The following is a 20,000-nucleotide window of genomic DNA, read 5'->3' as shown; positions in this document are numbered from 1 at the left end:
CCTCTCTCTCTCTCTCTTTACTGCAAACTCCGCCGAGATATGCGAGCGGCTCTCCAAATACATACACAGCAATCTAATTACTGCGATAACATTTCTGCTTGGCTGATTAACTGTTCTCCCTGTGCCTCTGAACGCAGCGCCGGTGCTTCTATATATTCCTAAGCTCCTTATTCCTCCCCAGCCGAGCCGTACTTTCACGGGAGCTTTGGCTCATCCATCCATCTCTCTCTCTCTTTCTCTCTCTTTCTTCCCCTCTCTCTGGTCATCTCTCTCTCTCTCTCCATTTCTCTTTCTGTTCTGTTTCTCTTTCTTCATCCCTCTCTCAGCCAAGGCAGACAGGATATTTAGCCGGCTCTCGCTTTCTCTTCTTTCTCCCTCTCTCTGTCTGGCTCTCTCGCTTGTTTCTCGTACTTTCTTTTCTTTTTCTCTCATTCTTTCTCACACTCTCTTTCCCCCTCTCTGTTTCTTTCTCTTTTACTCGTTCCTTCGCAAAGGCAAATGGGATATTTAGCCAGCTTTCTCACTTTCTCTCACTCTCTCTAGCTCTCTCTCTCGTTTGCTTTCTTTTCCTTACTTTCTTTTCCCTCATTTGTTATTTTTCCTCTCTTGCTCTCTCCCTTTCTTCTTCTCTTCTCTTCTCTTCTCTTCTCTCCTCTCTCTAAGGCAGATAGGATGTTTAGCAGGCTTCTTTGGAGAGATCAGCCCTTCATGCTCTGCTGTGTTGTGTGTTGCTATTTGTGGAGGGCTTTGGCTTGTGTGTGCGCTTCCTGCCATAGAGTATATGACAAGGTGTCTGCAGGTTTCATCAAGTGAAATTCAAGACTTCTTAGGGCATTTTTAATACCAATTAGGATGAAATATAAGATCAATTAAAACTGTAAACCTGTCTTTGTGGCTGGTTTGATGTCTCAACAGGACAACGATGCAATAAGAAACCACAACATTTACTAAGACTAAGACTAGAAGTGAATTTAAGATTTAATATGCTTGATTGAACTGTATTTTAAGGCCTTAAGTTTAGATAATTTAAGACATTTTAAGCGTTTTCCAGGACTTGCAGACACTCTGGTATGAGTTGAATAATGACTGTCGATGGGACAACATGCATGTTTGTGTGTGTTGAATGTGTCTGTGTTTGTTTACCTGTTACTGTGTGGGTGACAGGGTTGGTGTGTGTGTGTGTGTGACAGAGAGAGAGAGAGAGAGCGTGGGTGAGTGTGTAGATGCGAGTGTGTGAGCACACATGTGTATGTCTGCATTCTGTCCTCATAAACACACACACACGTCAATTAAATCTGTGTCCCTATTCTGAAAACATGGCTTCCTCCACCACCGTACAACACACACACACACACACACACTCACACACACACACACTGCCAGACAGTCTCCTCACTTCCCTCGTTAGGCCTAGCGCTAACCAACCACCCACTGACTCCCTACTGCACCAGATAGGGAAGCTTATTAAGACTACACACACACACACACACTCAACTCACGCTACACAGAGGGAGAGAGTTGTTGTCACACTTGCAGAAAACAAAGCGCTCCTTATGCTGAGACCGGTAGTCGACGGGTGGAGAGATGATTTCTTGAAAGATTTATGGAGAGAAGGCCGCGGCGACGCTGTTTAGTCTGCTGAGAGACGAGATGTTTAGATTGGACCGCGGCTGCACCAATCTGACACAGTTTGATAAGACAAATATGGATAATAGTAGAAGCTTAGTTTGTGTAATAGAGTGAGCATCTCTCTCTCTCTCTCTCTCTCTCTCTCTCTCTCTCTCTCTCTCTCTCTCACCCTCTCTCTCCCTTTCCCTGGAGGGCTAATTGTCCAGATCAGGTTAGTGACATCACCATACTGGCTAGCTGTGATCTCAATGTTACTTATAGAGCCTCATTAGAGCAAGGCTAAATGAGCGTGCACACACACACGCACACACACACACCTCATCTCTCTCTCCCTCTCATGCTGTAATGAGAATGAGGAGAAGCCGGTGACAGTAGCTGTAGTAATTACAGTCAGTCCAGTTTCCAGCCGGCCGGCCGCTTTGCAGTGGACCTCCTGTGCGACTGGCGGCCATTTGGGATCTCCTTTTTTTCTCCCCCCCCTTTTTTTTTTTTTTTTCCAGTTTTGCAAAGTGCTCTAGTCATCCTCTGTGGTGGATGACTTTGCTTTTTCGCAGGAGGTTCGGTTAGCTAGGAGGAGGAAGAAAGGGAGAGGTCATTGGCTCTCTGGTGAAAATGAAATATCGTTATCTTACAGTCTCTAAATTGTCTCTTTGTATCTAAAAAAAAAAAGAACTAAAGAGGACACTGTAATTCATTTTTTCATCCAAACTTTATTGCCTTTGCTCTTTTTGTTCCCCTTTTCCTCATCTATCTATTTTGTGTACAAATCATTCATTATGCGAGCTGGAATATTAAATGTGTGTTCAATGCCACTCAATAAAGAGCAGTAAGAAAACAAAACAAAAATGTAAAAGAGACTAGCAACACCCGCCCGTGGCAATTTCAAATCACTTTGTGTTAAAAGCAGTTCTGGCTTCCATGACAACAGTATTGGTGTTAATTTAATCACTGCAATAACTGAGTTTCCCTCCACTGAGTTTCCCTCTAAAAGTAGATCCACCATCTGAATAATGGCGGCTATAAAGAAAAATGAATGAAAAATAATTATTACAGAAAATTTGTAAGCCAACCTAAGACCTTTTCTTACAAATCGGTAGCAATTTTGAGGATGAAATGGTCCTTATTGATGGTATATTGACTAATGAACTCCAGGTAGCGATTATTCTTACACAGTCAATACCGACAGACAGGACAGAGGAACTCGCTTACCCAGCATTCATTGCAAAGGGAACAGCCCAACGCCGTCTCCTCCCAGGCTTTCGGGCCCACCGAGGTGACGCTGGGGTGAGGGCGGTGGCGGCAGGCTAATGATGACAGTGACGCACTAATAATGGTTCCCACTAGCTCCAGTGACAGTATAGGGAGCATATTAAAATGGACACCAGAGCAGGCGGACTCACCAAGACCCCCCTGCTTTCCCCTAATGAGAGTTTGATGGAGTGGTTGTGAAGGTAGATAATGCTAAGTTAATGAGATGTCCTACTCCAAGAGACTGTTTGCAGCTCCCTATGGAGTTACTGCATATGTGTGTGTGTGTGTGTGTGTGTGTGTGTGTGTGTGTGTGTGTGTGTGTTCCCTCTTTTCATGTATATTGTCTATTTATGTGTGTGTGGTTGCATACCTGTGTTAGTGTATAGTATATCGGTTTATGCATTGGTGTGTGTGTGTCTGTGTTACGTATGTTACATATAACTGTCTATGTACTGTACATTTGTGTGTTTAGTTACCAGTGTGTGTGTGTGCGTCTCTGTGTGTGTGTGTGTGTGTGTGTATTTCTGTTAATGTGTCCTTATGTGTTTTCTTATGTGCATGTGGGAAATGTGTGTCTCTGTGTGTGCGTTTGCTTATCTGTGTGTGGGTGTGGGTGTGTGTGTGTGTGTGTCTGCTTACCTATGTGTGTGTGATTGTGTATGTGTGCATTTGTGTCTAGGTGTGTTTGTGTGTTCACGTGTGTTGGCTTGCACATGAGAAGCGTGTGTGTATGTGTGTGTGTGCGGGTGTGCATATGCTTACCTGTGCTTGTGTGTACAGTATTCTTTTTTTTTTGTTTTTGGTCAGGTGATCCAGCAGCAGCCTCAGACACAACAGGAAATTAACTGACAGTCAGATTTATGAAAGAGTGACGGAGGAGAAATTGTCCCGAGAAAGAAACGGAGCGAATAGAGGAAACAAAGAAGAGAGAGCGAGTAGGGGAAAAAAACAGAAATGAAATAGGCAGACAGAGAGAGAGAAAAAGGAAAGCAATGAGACATCATTAACAAACAGCTGGCTCACCGCGATGGGAAAAGATGGGAGTTTTGGCCAGGAAGAAGGGATAAGATAATGGGAGAGCGGGGGATAACCACCTCCCTCATGGCAGGTACACGTCTCTAATTGGGAGCCCCCCCCCCTCTTTCTCCTTCTCCCCCCTTTCCTCCTTCCATCTCTCTTAGACAATGCAGTGAGAAAAAGAGAGGCTTCCCTAATTAAAGCAGATATAATGATGGGTCCAACTGTGGACCTCTGCCCCCTAGGATTGTTGATTAAGGTGCTCTGTGTGTGTGTGTGTGTGTGTGTGTGTGTGTGTGTGGGTGTGTGTGTGTGTGTGTGTGTGTGTGGGGAGAGAAGAGAAATCTACCATTTAACAGATCCGCCAGCTCAGCCAGGTAATACTGGGATTTTGGATGATCATATTTTTCTATGTAATATAATTACATGACTATTGATGGACACTAAGATCAGTAGTGCTGATATTCCCTCTAAGGCAATATTATATTCTGTATGATTATTGCTGAGGTGCTAAGTGGTAGCTGGTTTTTGACACTGACATAATATTTGTGTACTATAGATACTGAACTATCTGTAGACTACTTTTCTTACTATCAAGAAATCATATGTTTTGCATATTTAAATGGGTTTGCAAAGGGCCACACTAGGGGTTGTGGGTATCCAAACATCACAGAGTCTCATTCACATACATTCACATATTTAAGTTATGAACAGAAGATGCCCTGCAAGTTTCTGACCTGCTGTCTGCAACACTAACAGTTTGGGTCATGCACAGGTATAACCGCAGTAGGTAGATTTCCCAAGAAAACACTAATTGGTTTGCAGGATGTTGCCGCACCAACCTGGCATCCCTGTCCAGGTTCCAACCCGGCCGCAACGTCGTGTGCGCTGTTGGCCAGGGCGGCGGGTTGCCATTCAGGCCACGTATCCCCCCGTAGCAGTAATGAGAAGTGCCTCGCTGTTAATGAGATAAACACAGACATTAGATTGGCTCAGCAGGGGCTCCGAGGAGAGGAGAGGGTGAGCGGAAACCAAAAAAAAAAGAGTCGACGGGTGAGATGGAGGGCGAGAGAGAGGAGGATGATGGGGGGGCAGATGATGAGGAAGATGATGTAAAGACAAGCGAAGGAGAGGAGAGATAGAAGAATATTTGATGAAATATTCAGAGGAAAAGCCTTGGATAATTTCTTCAAAGTGTAAAAGCTTCATTATTGCTAAAATAGAAGTGACAAGTATATCTTGTCTATAAAATGATCTAGAAAATAAGCTTGTCTCTACAATGATAATGATGATGATGGTAATCGTGAAGTTGATAATAAAAACAAGGCACACTGTGGTGAAACAGCTATTTTGTTGGACAAAATGTTAAAATATTCATGCTCCATACGCTGTGTGACAGCACCGCTCCTCTCATGCGCCCACACACACACACACACACACACGCTCACACACACACTCGCACACTCTCGCTTGTCAATGCCTGCTGTGACATTATAACCCTCTGAAACTATAACTATCATTAAGCAGTACTTTTTCCAGGCAGATCCACTAATGAACACATTGGAGTTAGTGTGTGTATATCTGGCTGTGTGTGTGTGTGTGTGTGTGTGTGTGTGTGTGTGTGTGTGCATACCTGGTGCATTCTCAGCACTTGGAAATCTGACGCAAGGTGGAGTGTGTATGCGTGTGCGTGTGTGTGTGGTGTTAGCATGTTGTGTGAGTTGGAGATGCTGTGTGGCAAATCAAACCTTCCCCTTCCATCAGCTCAAGTGAGCGGCGTTGCTGAGTGAAGTCTGTTGTTTCATCATAAATTTCCCCAACCAGACCCAATTATGCTTTATAAAAACTTACCGTCACTTTCCTTTGGGAAAATAAAAGGACATCTGGCAGCTTGCCAGTATTATCTATCAGGTGTCAGTAATTTTTTTTGTCAAGAGTTTTTAAGGTGGTGAAGATCCACAGGAAAGTGCAGGGAAAAGTGTGACAGCGTGTCATCAACTCTTACAGTCCCAGTGCATGATCAGGTTTCCAAATACAGTAGCGCTGATCCACTCAATCATCCTGGATATCTTAATCTGACCTTACCGTGTCGCATCTGTCTCTCTTCTTCTTGTGTGTGTGTGTGTGTGTGTGTGTGTGTGTGTGTGTGTGTGTGTGTGTCTTGCCTAGGTTTGGTAAGAAGAAAGAAGACAAGAGCAAAGAGGCAGCCAAGGCGTCCAAAAACAAACTGGAGGCCCTGAGCGAAGAGGAGCTGGACAAGATCCCCGACAGCAGAGTCGGGTACGAGTCAGACTTGGGTTCAAAAGTATCGTAGCGTTTGTTTTTCCCTGCTTGGAGTGCCAGATGGGTGGGGTTTCAGCAGATTTAGGCAATCACACGAAAGCATTGGAAAGTCAATGTAGCACTTTCCTGTGAGTGACAGCTTACCTGACACGATCTGAATTGTCCCGATGCGGTAAACCCCACCCACCTGGTACTCCAAGTAGGTGAAAACAACTGCTCAGCTGAATTGGTAGCACAGCTGTCTATCATGCCAGCAGGAATAAGACTCATGAGTGTGAGACTGGAGAGTGGCTCGTTCCAAAATGAAGCATGCATGTGTGCTCCCGTGTGTGTGTGTGTGTGTGCCCCAACTGTCTCTACATGTATCTGTCCGCTCTAGTTCCCCACCAATCACCTTCCCCCTCCCCTCCCCCGCCGACAGGTCAGACCCGCGCTACGCCGAGGTCCACTCCGGCCGCCTCACCCCGGAGCCGGCCTCCCTGCTCGACGTGGAGGACGACGACAGCGACCCCAACTACGCCCGCATCAACACCTTCCGCCCGTCGCCCTCCCCGCAGACTCACCTCAGCCGCACCCCCTCCCCCGGGGCGGCCGCGGGGGGGTCCAACCCTCACCACGCCTCGGCCGAGGACCTGGAGGGGCTCTACGCCAAGGTCAACAAGCACAGAGCCCCCCCCGCCCCCCAGAACCAGCTCCAAACACAGGCAGACAGGTGAGAGAGAGTGTGTGTTCTTGTATTTCTGTACTTATGAGGGCCAAATGTTGTCACCAGGATAGAAAGATGAGGGGAAATCCTCCAAAGTTTTGCTGGTTCTCACTTCTTTAAGGGGTTAGTCGGGGGTTAGGACTTGGGTTTAGGGTTAAGGTTAGAATTAGAATTAGGATTAGGTTAGGTAAGAGTTAATGGTAGCCATGTAGTGGTGATGGTAAGGGAATGAAAATAGTCAATGATTGTCCTCACAAGTATAGTAATACAAACGTGTGTGTGTTTATTACGTGTGTTTATGCAAGTGTGCATCTGTGCGTCTGTACAGCAGGGTGCCGTGTGTAGGCAGATGCACAAAGGTAGGTGTGTGTGTGTGTGTGTGTGTGTGTGTGTATACGTATGCACACATGAGGTTATGGACCATGACAACATGACAACAGTGGGAGAATATTAGCACACATTAACATTCATGGTACCAAGCCCAAAACTAAAAAATAGCCATGCATAAAACATGAACACATGCCACACTACAGTAACACCCTCATATGTGCATACACACACGCGCGCGCGCGCACACACACACACACACACACACACACACACAGACACACACACACACACACACACACACAGTAATGCCATGCATGATTCATTTAACGCTTGTGAAAGTGAATGCGTTGTAAATGCTATCACTCGTTATATATTTTATTGCTTAAGTTTTTAAACTTGAACTCAAACTCGTTTTTTGTTAGAGTTTATCATCCAGCTACTTCTATATGTAAGAGAGAACAAGAGGAAATCTAGAGAGGATTCGAATGCAAATTTATTGTTTCCATATGAAATAATACAGACGGCAATAAAACTTCCCTAAACTAAAACTAAACTCTGAGAGAAATTACTATTGACTTGCAAATCAAAAAGTAAGCCCTAGACACCCAATCTCATCCAGAAAGAGAGAGGAATGGAGAGAGAGAGAGAGAGATGGGTTGGACAAGGAAGGAAGACAGATGGGAATAGAAAGAAGTGACAGACGGAGAAAGAGAGAGAGAGAGAGGAGAAAGCAGGAGAAGAGACGGGGACAGGGAGGGAAAAGAGGACGGAGCCGCCGGAGCCAAAATGGAGAGAGATGGAACGGCGAGAGCTTTGTGTTAGAAAGCCAGGCTGCGTTCGAGAGAGAGAGAGAGAGAGGGAAGAAGTGACAGAGGAGAGGATGCAGACAAAAGAGGAGGAGGGATAATTAGCCACAGTCTAGCAGCCTGACAGATCTGTTAGACCACTTTAGCTCTCATCCACTAGTGGCGGATACTTCATTACCAGGCTGTTGTCTCTCCCTCTCTCGCTCTCCCTCCCCGTCACTTTCTCTCTCTCTTTGTCCCTCTCGTCCGTCCTCCGGCCCGCCCCTCCTCTCTTGTTTTGCTCATAATGTATATCGAATAGTCTTTAGCATCGGGGCAACATGATGGATGAGAGGCCTCGCTTGGCTTGTTGATTCTCTATGTAAGGGCCTCTCCAGAGACCGGGCAGCACTGTAACAAATGGCTAATAAAGTTGTTTGAAGGCGGTCAAACTGCACATGTTTTTTTTCCTCATAATTAATTATGTTGTTGAGAAACTGAAGCGTCTACTCTTACAGCACTCAAATAATGGAACAAAATGGTGGCAGCAGGGAAAGATTGTTTTTCTTTGTTGCGTACAAAGCTTTAAAATGGCGTGTTTCACCATAATTATTTTGTTTGAATTATTAAATAGTGAACGAAAAAAGTGTGTCATATTCAAACTTTTCAGATTTAAAGTGGGTTAAGTTAAATGAGCCTGGGTTCATGCTGTTTGGTCACAACATGTTAGTTGTAGGTTTAAATACAGCTGGGCAAGGTTGGATGACTTTGGATGTGTTTTTCCAAGGTCACACCCATCCACATCATGCCGCCACGTCAAGGTCACGCACACACACACACACACTCCCTCCCTCCCGGCTATTTCCGCTCACTTTCCCCACCCACGGCTTGGGCGAGGGCGCTCATTCACAAACCTGGTCGGTACATCTGTTAAAATACACACTTGCACCCATGAGATTGGAATCCTCATGCCTTTCATTCAAACATAAAGACACACACACACACACACACACACACACGGTCAGATCTACACACACATGCAGCCACCCACGTACAATATTTCTGCAAGGAAGCCCAGTGTAACCTAGCAACAATGCTGTGTGTGGTCCAATGTGGTCCAGTTTTATACCAGTGAACAAAAATCACTGGTTTGAGTTGACTTGCCATAAATGTGTGTGTGTGCATGCGTGCATGTGTGTGTGTTTGAATGCCTATAGGTCCACTTTCACTTCTCCATATTCATATGTTCACACAAAGCACTCTTTCATAACTGTAGCACCTTACTTTTTTATTGTTTTCAAGGGAACAACACATCATTTGTCTTAGAACTTTTGCATTGTACAGTTTTATAGATGTTTTATAGAAACCTGCTCAAGATAAATGTGCCTGCAATATCCTTTATGCTAACATAACCATATACAGGCGTATGTGGGAGCATGTGTGTATGCCTCTTCCTTCATGCATGGACTCTGTGTGTGTGTGTGCATACTTTTGCCAACTGAGGCATGGCAGTGCCCCCCCCCTCCTGTCAAGGCCCTCAACAGTGGACTCCCAGCGCTGTCTCCCTAATTTACTGTCGGACATTTTCATTAGGCCTTCAATGGCAGGTGTGTGCCGTGATGGGCGTCACATTTGATTAGAGCTATGCTAGCGGCTGACCTGTGGAGAAAAAAGGTTAGCTATGCTTGTCAAATTTTATTAGCCAGAAGGCACTCTCTGTAGCTGGAGCAAGAAACAGGGGGATGAGATGAAAGAGGAGCGCTAGCGAGAGAGAGAGAGAGGGAGGCTAAGGCGGAGAGATGTAAAGGGTCTTGAGAGCCGTGTTGTAAAATCCACCATAGTGCTAAGAAGAGGAGGCTGAAGGTGAGCTTGTAGGCTAACACAAATAAAAGGCACATCAGTGAACATGCTCCTAGATTCCCACCATGCTTCAAGCAGCGACTCCATGAATACACAGTTTACCTGACTCTGTGACAAAGTCAAACTCTCTTGGGAATGACTCTAGACAGGCTCGACCAATCGCTCAAAGATTTTTACAGAATGCACAAGTGGTATTGGAATGAGATTTATTGGGTTCCATTACAAGTCTTGACTGGTGCCAGTTTCCTTCCCCTAATCTCCATTTTGGCCCAGTTACACTCTCCTATAGATCAAAATGCAGGGGAAGGAAGCAACCTGAAAGAAGGGGAAAGCAGACGTTATCGCAAATGCAACAATTCTTCTTCCCACCAAAGCTGTCATAACTTTTCTTGTATTCCAACATTAAATACAGCATATTTGCCCTTTTCAGAGAGTTTTGTGTATTTGTAGTGTAGGGTGGTTTGATCATAGTTTGGGCTGAAATATGCCTCACCTTGCCATACTCAGCTGACACACAGAGTTGGACATTCCATCAAAACTCAAATTAAGTAATGAATAGTAAACCGACTCCTTTGGTTTCCCTATGGCCTCCATATCCCCGGTATTACACCAGGAACACAAACACTGACCATGCACTTTGATGTGAGCTTACCTCCAGCACGCAGGCAAGAAGAAAAACAGCCTGCCTGGGCTTTTTTACCCCCTGTGTGTTGTGTTTGATTTGGCCGGCCACAGCGAGGAGAAGTCACCAAACCCGCCGCCGGTGACACACACACTTCCTAATTAGTTTGCCCTCACACTGGCTAACACCGCAGGACGGTTGCTTTCTCACTCTCTATCTCACTTTATAGAAGCTTTTTGTTCTCACTCTCGTTCCCCTCAGTCTTTTGCTCTGTCAGGTTTTTTTTCTCTCAACTTTCCGTCTCTCTTTATGCTGCAGTTTAATTTTGCTCTCATTCTCTCTTCTGATGTAGCTTCTTTCATTCCCTGCTGCGGTTTCTTGTGTTCTCCCTCTCTTCCCTCATTCTCTATTTCCCTCCACTTCTCTCTCTCTCTGTCCGTACGCCTCACCTTGCTCTGCTCTCTCTTTCTGTCTCATTCTTTCCCCGATGAGAGGAAATTAATCTCTAGCTCTTACTGGTCTTCCCTCAGCAGTTCAGAGCTCAGGGCTTAGTTGCATAAAATTTATAGCCTTGAACTAAATACAACTTGCAGACATCTAAATGTGCCTGTTGCATGAAAAATTACTTACCTGTTATAATAAAAAAATGCATGGTCGCCTTAAGTGGTAGCATTTTCCGCGGATGAGCAATATAAATAACAAAATAAAGCATGATTGATTTATTGATTGATTGATTGTATTTCCATGTCACACGATTAAAAGACATGTCCATACATCATATTGCACATATCTCAAGTGTTTCATAATTGTCTCACCATAAGAAATTAGTAAAATTAGAGGTCATTTTGCTGGTAGAAACATGGTACAGTACAATTACATTTGGATCCATACGGGAAACCTGCTATATATAAAAGTTTTTCCTGACATAACACACATCTGAGAAATGCTAGCCACATTTCTCAGCTGTTAAGCCCAGTTTCAGGGCAGCTACCTCTCCCGGCTCAAACTGAGTCGGTGTTAGTTTTCATGCCACAGACCGTCTTACACCAGACCGGCCCGGCGAGAGCATGTTAGACCCATCTAAGGCTTAGATCAGTCAGCTTTATGCAGCTGGCCCCAGGCCTGCAGACAGGCCAACAGCAACAGTTATTAGCTGCTGATGACAACAGGGTAGCCTGCCTGTCTCTCTCTGTGTAAACACTCACACACACACACACACACACAAACTAATGCCGTTCCTCATGCATCCATCTCTCCCTGATACAAATTTTCTCTTTCTTTGGCAGACACTCTAGTACACACACACACACAGTTATCCCCTTCCTCTTGTACCCATCTCTCCCTCACAGAAATCTCCTCTCGCTCGCTATTTTGCATGCAGACAAGCACATACACACTTTGCTCCCCAAAACCTCACACGTCTGTCACCGCACCTTGATCTCGATGATGCCTCCTTGACTCTTTGGCAAGGCAGCCAGCTGAACCAGCAACCCATCACACTGCTACTCGCCAAAAAATCCCGAGTACCCCCCCTCCCCCTCCCCTCCCCTCATCTCATTTTATCCAGAATCAGCCTCTGCCTTCAACCATTAATATGATAATATTTGGCGTTGTCAGTGATGGAGGCCGCAGCATAATGAGATAATTACAGTGTTGTTTCATTTGGAGAGCGACACGCACGCTCAATCAAAATGGCAGTCCTAATTACGGGCCCAGGGATTGGCTAATGGGTTCGGTGGAAGAGGGGTGGGGTAAAAAAAAAAAAAAAAAACATCAACTCTGCTCTGTGCATCCGTTCTCTGAGGGTCTCTGTGTGTGTGTGTGCGGTGGCGGGGGGTTGGCGGAGAGTAAGCAAGCGAATAATAATAAGCAAGTAATAAGTGAATAGATAAATAATAAAAGAGATAGAGTGGGAATATCTGAGCAGCCAGGTTGCCTATTTGCAGGGCGCAGCGCTCGGAGAGGAAAAGAGAGATTAGTATTGATCAGCGGTGAGTCGAAACCAGCCATTAACCCAATCACAAAGAAGCGACAATTAGCACAGTGCTCGGCCTAATGCAGCCTCACATATCCATCTTTCCAAAACAGCACACTCTGCAGTGGCATTTCACAACCGCTCCCAAACTTTTGCAAGGTTCCTCTCTCATGGCAGGAATTCAGGATCGAGCTTTGTGCCCCGAGTGTCAAGAGGGACTCCGCAGTGAAGGGTAGACATGCATTTGCGTGTGTGTGTGTGTGTGTGTGTGTGTGTGTAGAACGATAGCGACACTTTGCATATCAACATATTGGCACAGACCCGCGTGTGACTCAGCTTTCTGTCCCTACTGAGTTGGCTAGAACTGGGCTGCATTAAATCAGGGTATGTACACACACACACACACACACACACACACAGTCTCACACACAGAGTCAGCCCCGCACATGAAGTTATAATCTATACACGTGCTTGCATCTATACACACATACACTCACAAGCACATAAATGCAGACTTTTCTACGCCTCTAGCTTGTGTGCATTTACATACATACGTGCGTGCACACACACACACACACACACAGGAAGACTGTCTTGGCTAGGTTTTCTAATTAAAGGCAGGGTCGCAAGAGAGACTTAAACATGTAAGCCATGTACTTCACTAATGAACCTCTATCTCCTCTCTCTCTCTCTCTCTCTCTCTCTCTCTCTCTCTCTCTCATTCCCTTTCTCTCTGTCTCTCTCATTCCCTCTCTCTCTCTCTCTCTCTCTCTCTCTCTCTCCATTTCGGTCAATACCTGCCCGGAGGTCAGACCATTAGTATGTAAGGCAGAATGTTTAATTTTAGGGCTGTGTGGGTGTTCATGCATTAGACAAAGGTCTTCCTTTTGTGTGTGTGTGTATATGTGTGTGTTAAGGGTATTTGAGTCTTAGTTTTATAGATGCAGAGGAAGGGCGGGAAGTTTTCTTTTTCTCAGTGTTCAGAATTTTCTTTCCTATTTTTTTTTTCCGAGCAAGATTATTTTCCCACTGTGTCTCCTGAGGGTGAAACAGCAAGACAAACTGCATATCAGTGTCAATAGAAGACGCCTTTTTTCCAATGCAGCCAGTAAACGCAGATAAACGACAGCACTATGTCTTACTTTGGTAGTGCATACTGAAAGATTGTGCTCACTCAGGCACACACTTCTTGTCCGTTGTCTCGGAATATATGTGTGTGTGTGTGTGTGTGTGTGTGTGTGTGTGTGTGTGTGTGTTTGGGCCCAGCTCCCTACTCTCAGGTGTGTATACCTTATCTAGCATTACGGTCCAGTGAGCAAGATGATGTTTCTCTTTATGTTTTGTCCCCATTCTGTCCTGAGTTCTTATCTCTTCACTGGTGTTCACTGGAATACTCTTTTTTCTTTTTCACCTTTTGGGCCACTTTCTGCAGAGGTTTGGCGCAGAATGATGAGCTCGCTATTGGTCTATCAGTCCGCAAATCTGTCTTTTGTCCAGTCCAAGATGGTGCTGCATTGCTCCGTGTGAATTTGATGTGAAATCGCACGTCTCTCAAATGTTTTCATATTGATTTGGGTTTTCTCTGCCTCGGTTTGTTTTGTCAGCTTCAGATAGCTCAGGACAGCCGCTGATAAATTTGTCTGCTCAGAGACAGTGATGGGTGGATGTTATCTGTCTGCCTGTCAGCCTTCCTGTCTGGCTGCCTGTCCGGCGTTCCCACTGGTCATGGAATTGCTGGAATATCATGGATTTTTTTAAAAATTCCAGACAGGGAAAGTCAGGGAATTTGATCAATTAGTTGGTTTTCAGCTGTTTTTCTCCACAGCAAGCCCAACTGTAGTGTAGACCAGACTGTTTACCCACTTAGAACTTTTCTGAGCTGAAACACAACATTAACAAACAAGGAAGGAATACAATTTTTAGATCATGGAAGTGCTCACCCTCTCTCTCTCTCTCTCTCTCTCTCTCTCTCTCTCTCTCTCTCTCTCTCTCTCTCTCTCTCTCTTCTCTCTCTCTCTCTCTCTCTCTCTCTCTCTCTCTCTCTCTCTCTCTCTCTCTCTCTCTTCTCTCCAGTGATCCGCGTCTCCAGGTGATGCGTAGGGAGTACCAGCAGTCCCGAGCCGCTCCAGCCTACGAGGAGCTAGACGCCGCACGACGCAGAGTCCTGGACTACGACCCGCACCGGGTGAGTGTGTGTGTGTGACTCCAGTGAGTGAGTCGGCCTGCCAGCGGCCGCCATCACTGGTCCACTGGACAGAATTATTACTCAACAGTAAAAAACATAAAAGTGGGCATTAACCCTCATAAAGAGGCAGCAGAAGCATAGACATTTCCATAGTGACCAAACAAAGTTGTTTTCTCCAAAACTACTCATCACATAAATTTTAGCTTTCAGCTTTGGTATAATTTGGCTAAAAATCTTTAGATGATTTTAGTGGAAGATATATGCAACAGTAGGCCATATCTCACAACTTTTCCATCAGTGCCAATACATTAAGAGTAAACTCAATCCACATTTCACAATGACATTTTTGGTACTGGGAAATAGGGGCAGAGTGAGAGCTCTCTGCTTCTTCCTCCCCTCAGGTTCGGTGAAGTGCGACCTCTGAGCACCCACAGAAACAGCTATGGCATGACCGCAATAGTGACACCTACAGGAGCGGAGTCCTTGAGAAAAGCAAAAAATGATGTCTTGCACCCTGGTTGTATCACTGTAAAATAACAATCCATCATTTGCAGAATGTATTCGAAGTATGAAAAAATACGGCTCTGATACATTGGTGAATCTATGGTTTGGTACTCAAGTGAAGTTCTGGATGCATTAACTCAGGTATGTTTATAGTTTAGTGAATGAGGCAGAGGCAGCATGGCATCCTAGCAGTTTAATAGGCTTAATAAGTCCCGATCCTCACAACAGTCATGTGACGTGCAAGACACCGAACCCCTAGCCGGTCTGGATAAGAGCGCCGACCAAACGTCTAAAATGTTAAATGTAAAAATGAATGTGTCTGGAAATACGTGCTTGTCGCCAAATGCTACAGTGTTTCTGTTTCCCCCGGTGCTCGGCTCAGGCTATTTTCAGCTCTCTTGTTAACATTTTGAGGTGCTGTGCGCCACCGTGGCGGCGCCCGCTCTCCTCCTCATTTAGTTTATGGAGAGATCTATTAGAGCGGTGACATTTTCATCCACTCTTTCTTTTAGCTCCGCCACAACCTTTCTCTCTCTGTCTCTTTCTTCCTCTCGCACTCAATTGCTCTCCCTCTCCATTTTTCCTTTTACCTTTCTTTTTCTTATTGTTGTTGTTGTCTGCCTCTGCCTCGTTCCCCCTTGCTCTCTCTCTCCTATTTTGGCAAGAACAACAATGGACTGAAATCCCTCACTGCAGTTGCCTCTCCTAACCAAGCTGAACTGCTAAATGTCCCTGAACCTGTATTGATCCGGGCTGAGGAATCATTTCATTTACCTCCGCACGCTCCCGAACTCGGCACACACTCACCATGGAAATCAATAGCCATTTATCAGCCATTCTAAGATGGGATTTTTTTAATTCCGGGCCCAAGGATGCAGAAAATCACAGTTTGATCTGAACCAGAATCGCCGAATCTGGCCGCGGCGACTTTGCGAGGCGTTCTTGAGAGCGAGATTTATTTTTCATTAAATGAAACAACGGAGCAAAGAGAGGAGGGGAGGCATCGGGGAAATATGGGATGGATTTACTGACAACATCGCCGATACCCAATCACCTGAGTCAACCTGCTTCCTACTGCGCTTGCTTCATCGCTTACTGTAGTCCCTGCTTATTGAGCGGTGGAGCCCCGCGAACTAGTCTTCATTAGGCGCTCGCAGACACCGGGCCCAATTGCTTTCCGCGCGGCCTGAAGGGCTCCGTCGCTCATTACACGTCTCTCTGCGGCGCGCCCGTCCGCCTCGGTTTCGGCGTGCCCCGCTCGGTACCGAAACCCCCGACGCAATTAAGGAGCAGCGAGCGTGAGGCGCGAGCTCCGATCTGATTATTTTTTGCACCGAAAAAAAAAAAAAAAATAAGAAAGGCAACGCCGTCGACAGTGAAAACCAGCGGTGGGTTCCTCCCCCGAGGAGCCCGATAATGAAACACCCCACTCACAAACACACACACGGTGAAAATGGAAACAGTGAAAGATTAAAGCATCCGGGATATAATATTGAGAACAAAAAAAACATGATAATGGAATGTCGTACTGAAACGCAGCAAAGAGGTCAATGTGATGTTGACCTCTTTGCTGTGTTTGACAGCACTCACATAAACAGCAGACTGACACATAGTACGTACAGTATATGCACATACACACAACATATACACACAGACTGCACTAAAACATCCGCTCACACACATGCACACAGAGTACACTGACATACACGTACACAGACATACACACACTCATTATAGCATGCAAACACATACAAACATACTTTCACAAACAGTGAAAAATCACAGCGACTGGTAAAGAATATTTCAAATGAAACAACTGAGAACTAAAGAATATTTTGAACATCGTATAAGAGGCCAAAGAAGCAAATAGGTAGCCCAAATGTCAGACAGCACTCACTTATACAAGGCACTAGCACACACACACACACATACACACACATACACACACACACATATGCAGTTCCCTCTCCAGAACCTGTAGATGGAAGACTGCTAAAAGAATAAGCAGACATGAATAGATATTCTGACCACAGTCTGAGCTTTTATGCCTGTGTTTATTTATCTCAGCTTGGGTTAGTGCGCTCACCAGGATCCTCTAGCTCTATAGATGAGACGGACACACACACATACACACACACACACACACACATTTTACCCTCTCAACTCTCTCTCATATATACACAGATGCATCAGGGTAAAGTGGAACGTAAATGCACCTAAACTCGGTTAACTCACCTTTTTAAGCCGATATATATCTTTATGGTCTAAATTTCTTAGGATACATCAAAGTGAGTTGCATCCGGCTGATGTAAGTTACGTGAATGTAGGGTGTTTCCAAGAAAATGAGACATGAATTCATACCGTTCTGAAAAAATCTCTATATTTATTGATTTGTTTGCCTTAGAGTGAGTTAATAATTTACCCTCCTTTTCAAGCTGAGCTAAATGTTTGCTATGAATTTTTAGTAGACGTGATCGTTAAGCAGGATGAGACTGATATAAGTTGCATGAAGATAAAGACATCACAATGAAAATAAGACATAAATCAACGCTATTGTGAAAATAAGAAGTTTACACACCTATTGATTCACCGGACTTTACTCCACACGCTTACACCTATTTTCTTACTGTGCATGGTATGAGAGAAGCGTAGTAAAAGCAGACCACTTGAGAGCGCCGCTCGCCTCGGCCTTGTGTGATCAGCCTTTTAACCGCTGCCGCCGCCGCGCCGCATTGCTCTTTTCCACCCAGCCGTTTCTGTAGCCTTGAATGGTTAAAAAGGTTTTCAAAGCAGTCGAGCAGCTCTTCACACAAGGCCAAGAGCGCCATTCTTCCTCTCCGAGCGCTTTGTGTGTGTGTGTGTGTGTGTGTGTGTGTGTCTCCGTTTGCTCTCCATAGCTAGAGCATCCCGGTGAGCGCACTAAACCAAGCTGACATAAACAAAAGCAGGCATAAAAGCTCCGACTGTGGTCAGAATATCTATTCATGTCTCCGCTTGTTCTTTTAGCGGTCGTCTATCTGCATGATCTGGAGAGGGAGCTGTCTGCGTGTGGGTGTGTGTGGCTGGTCACATGTGAGTGGGTCTGGGTGTGTGTGTGGGTGTGACACTGTCCTGTACTCTGTGGGTGTGTGTCGCTGAATCCAGACCCCCTTCCTCATCTCTTCCCTCTAACCTCTCTCCCCTTGTGTTTTCCCCCCTCTCTGTCTGTCTATCCGTCTCTAATTTGACCCTTTCTCCATGTTCGCTGTCTGTGGATAGGTCAGTCTTGTAATTATGACAATCACACTGTCCCTCTCTCTTTGTCTTTGTCTATTTTCTCTCTATGCTAATGACAGGCTCTCTGTGATGTCATGTTGGCCAATTAAGCCCCAAAAGTACAGGAACTGACGCTTTTTTGAGGTTTCTTCGTGAGGTGAGTCAGGAGCAGGGCTGGGCCATTTACCAAAACTTTACCAAAACCAACACTGGTGCTTTTAATTTTCTATACCAGTATGTTTGGTAAATAGATTTGTCAAGTAGCCAACTTTGCATAAACAGTTTCATTTGTGTTGCTTCAGTTAAACTGAGAGTCGTGTTTCAAATGACCATAGCTGGTGTAGAATCGGCTGCATCGAGCCAGACAGAGACGGACAGAATAATGGGTCTACCTTCAGAATAAAAGCATGCCTTTTTAGATTTGTGATGCTTATGGCGAATGTAGTATTTCTGCACCGGGGTTAGAAAAATAAACAAGTTATCATTTCATTTATCGTTATCAAGGTAAATGTGACAGTGTATAGTGATATGAATCTCAGGCCGTATCGCCCAGCTCCAGTCAGGAGTAACTTATGGTTGGCTGTTTGGTTCATGTGTCAGAGACGCCACATCACTGTTATTAAAATAATTGTAATACATGCCGGATGATGCAATAACTTGTCAAAATGTAATAAAATGTCCCTCTGAATGGGTTGAAAATGTAATAAAACCTGTTAATTTAAGAAATTGCCAGAATATGTAATAACATGACTGATATTGGAATACGTTTTTTTTCATATAAATTACTACATTAACTGGCAATTGCTTTATTATCAAGGGTGACATCTTTTAAAATAATTACAATATCAGTCTGAACATTTATTACATAATTTGGTAATTTATTACATTAATAGTTTTTATTACATTTTCAAGCTACTTAGAGGGACATTGTCTTACATTTTGACCAATTATTATATTAACCAGCATTTATTACATTACATTTATTACAGTTCCAGTTGAGTGTTGCAATTGTAGTTACTGTATAGGAATATGGCAGCAGAAATTTCTTTCTTTCTTTCTTTCTTTCTTTCTTTTATTTTATTTTAGTCTTGTTAATATTTCAATTATTTTTTCCCTCTATTCTTGATCACGTCCCTGGGACACGTCCATTAGCATGTAGGCAGTTTTTGTATGTGCATGAGTGTGTGTTTTATTTTAATATGGTCAGCTGAAATATGTGAAACCAGAGTGAACCAGAATCTTGTTCACCTGATGTCAGAAAGAGTATGGGAGGAACACACACACACACACACACACACACACACACACACACACACACAGAAACATATGCATCTTATCTTCAACTCATTACCCTGTGAATCGTACACAACAGTGGCAGCACATGTGACACCTTAATGAACACAGAAGTCACAGACACACACACATAAGACTACATCTCTCACACACACACACACACACACACACACACACAGTCATTATAAAACACACACTGGCACAGACCCACTCACACACACACGTCCAGATACGACTTGTCATCCGTTGCACGGCTGTTTTTTGTATTTCTCTCTAATGTTGTGTGTGCGGACATTCATCACCTT

General features: G+C 44.6%; 1 protein-coding gene across 2 annotated transcripts in view; it reads left to right on the top strand.

Moving 5' to 3' along the window:
* Window positions 1–20,000, top strand: part of pard3ba (par-3 family cell polarity regulator beta a) — a 149,315-nt gene that overhangs the window by 101,902 nt on the left and 27,413 nt on the right. For both annotated transcript variants that reach the window (XM_071923785.2, XM_071923786.2), the window contains exons 20-22: window positions 6,067–6,177; window positions 6,602–6,892; window positions 14,532–14,643. In XM_071923785.2, coding sequence (XP_071779886.2) covers window positions 6,067–6,177; window positions 6,602–6,892; window positions 14,532–14,643 — 514 coding nt within the window. The remainder of the gene's footprint in view (window positions 1–6,066; window positions 6,178–6,601; window positions 6,893–14,531; window positions 14,644–20,000) is intronic.

Source organism: Centroberyx gerrardi, chromosome 21 (assembly GCF_048128805.1).
Source record: "Centroberyx gerrardi isolate f3 chromosome 21, fCenGer3.hap1.cur.20231027, whole genome shotgun sequence".
Classification (NCBI taxonomy): Eukaryota; Metazoa; Chordata; class Actinopteri; order Beryciformes; family Berycidae; genus Centroberyx; species Centroberyx gerrardi.
This window is presented reverse-complemented; position numbering and strand designations above follow the sequence as displayed.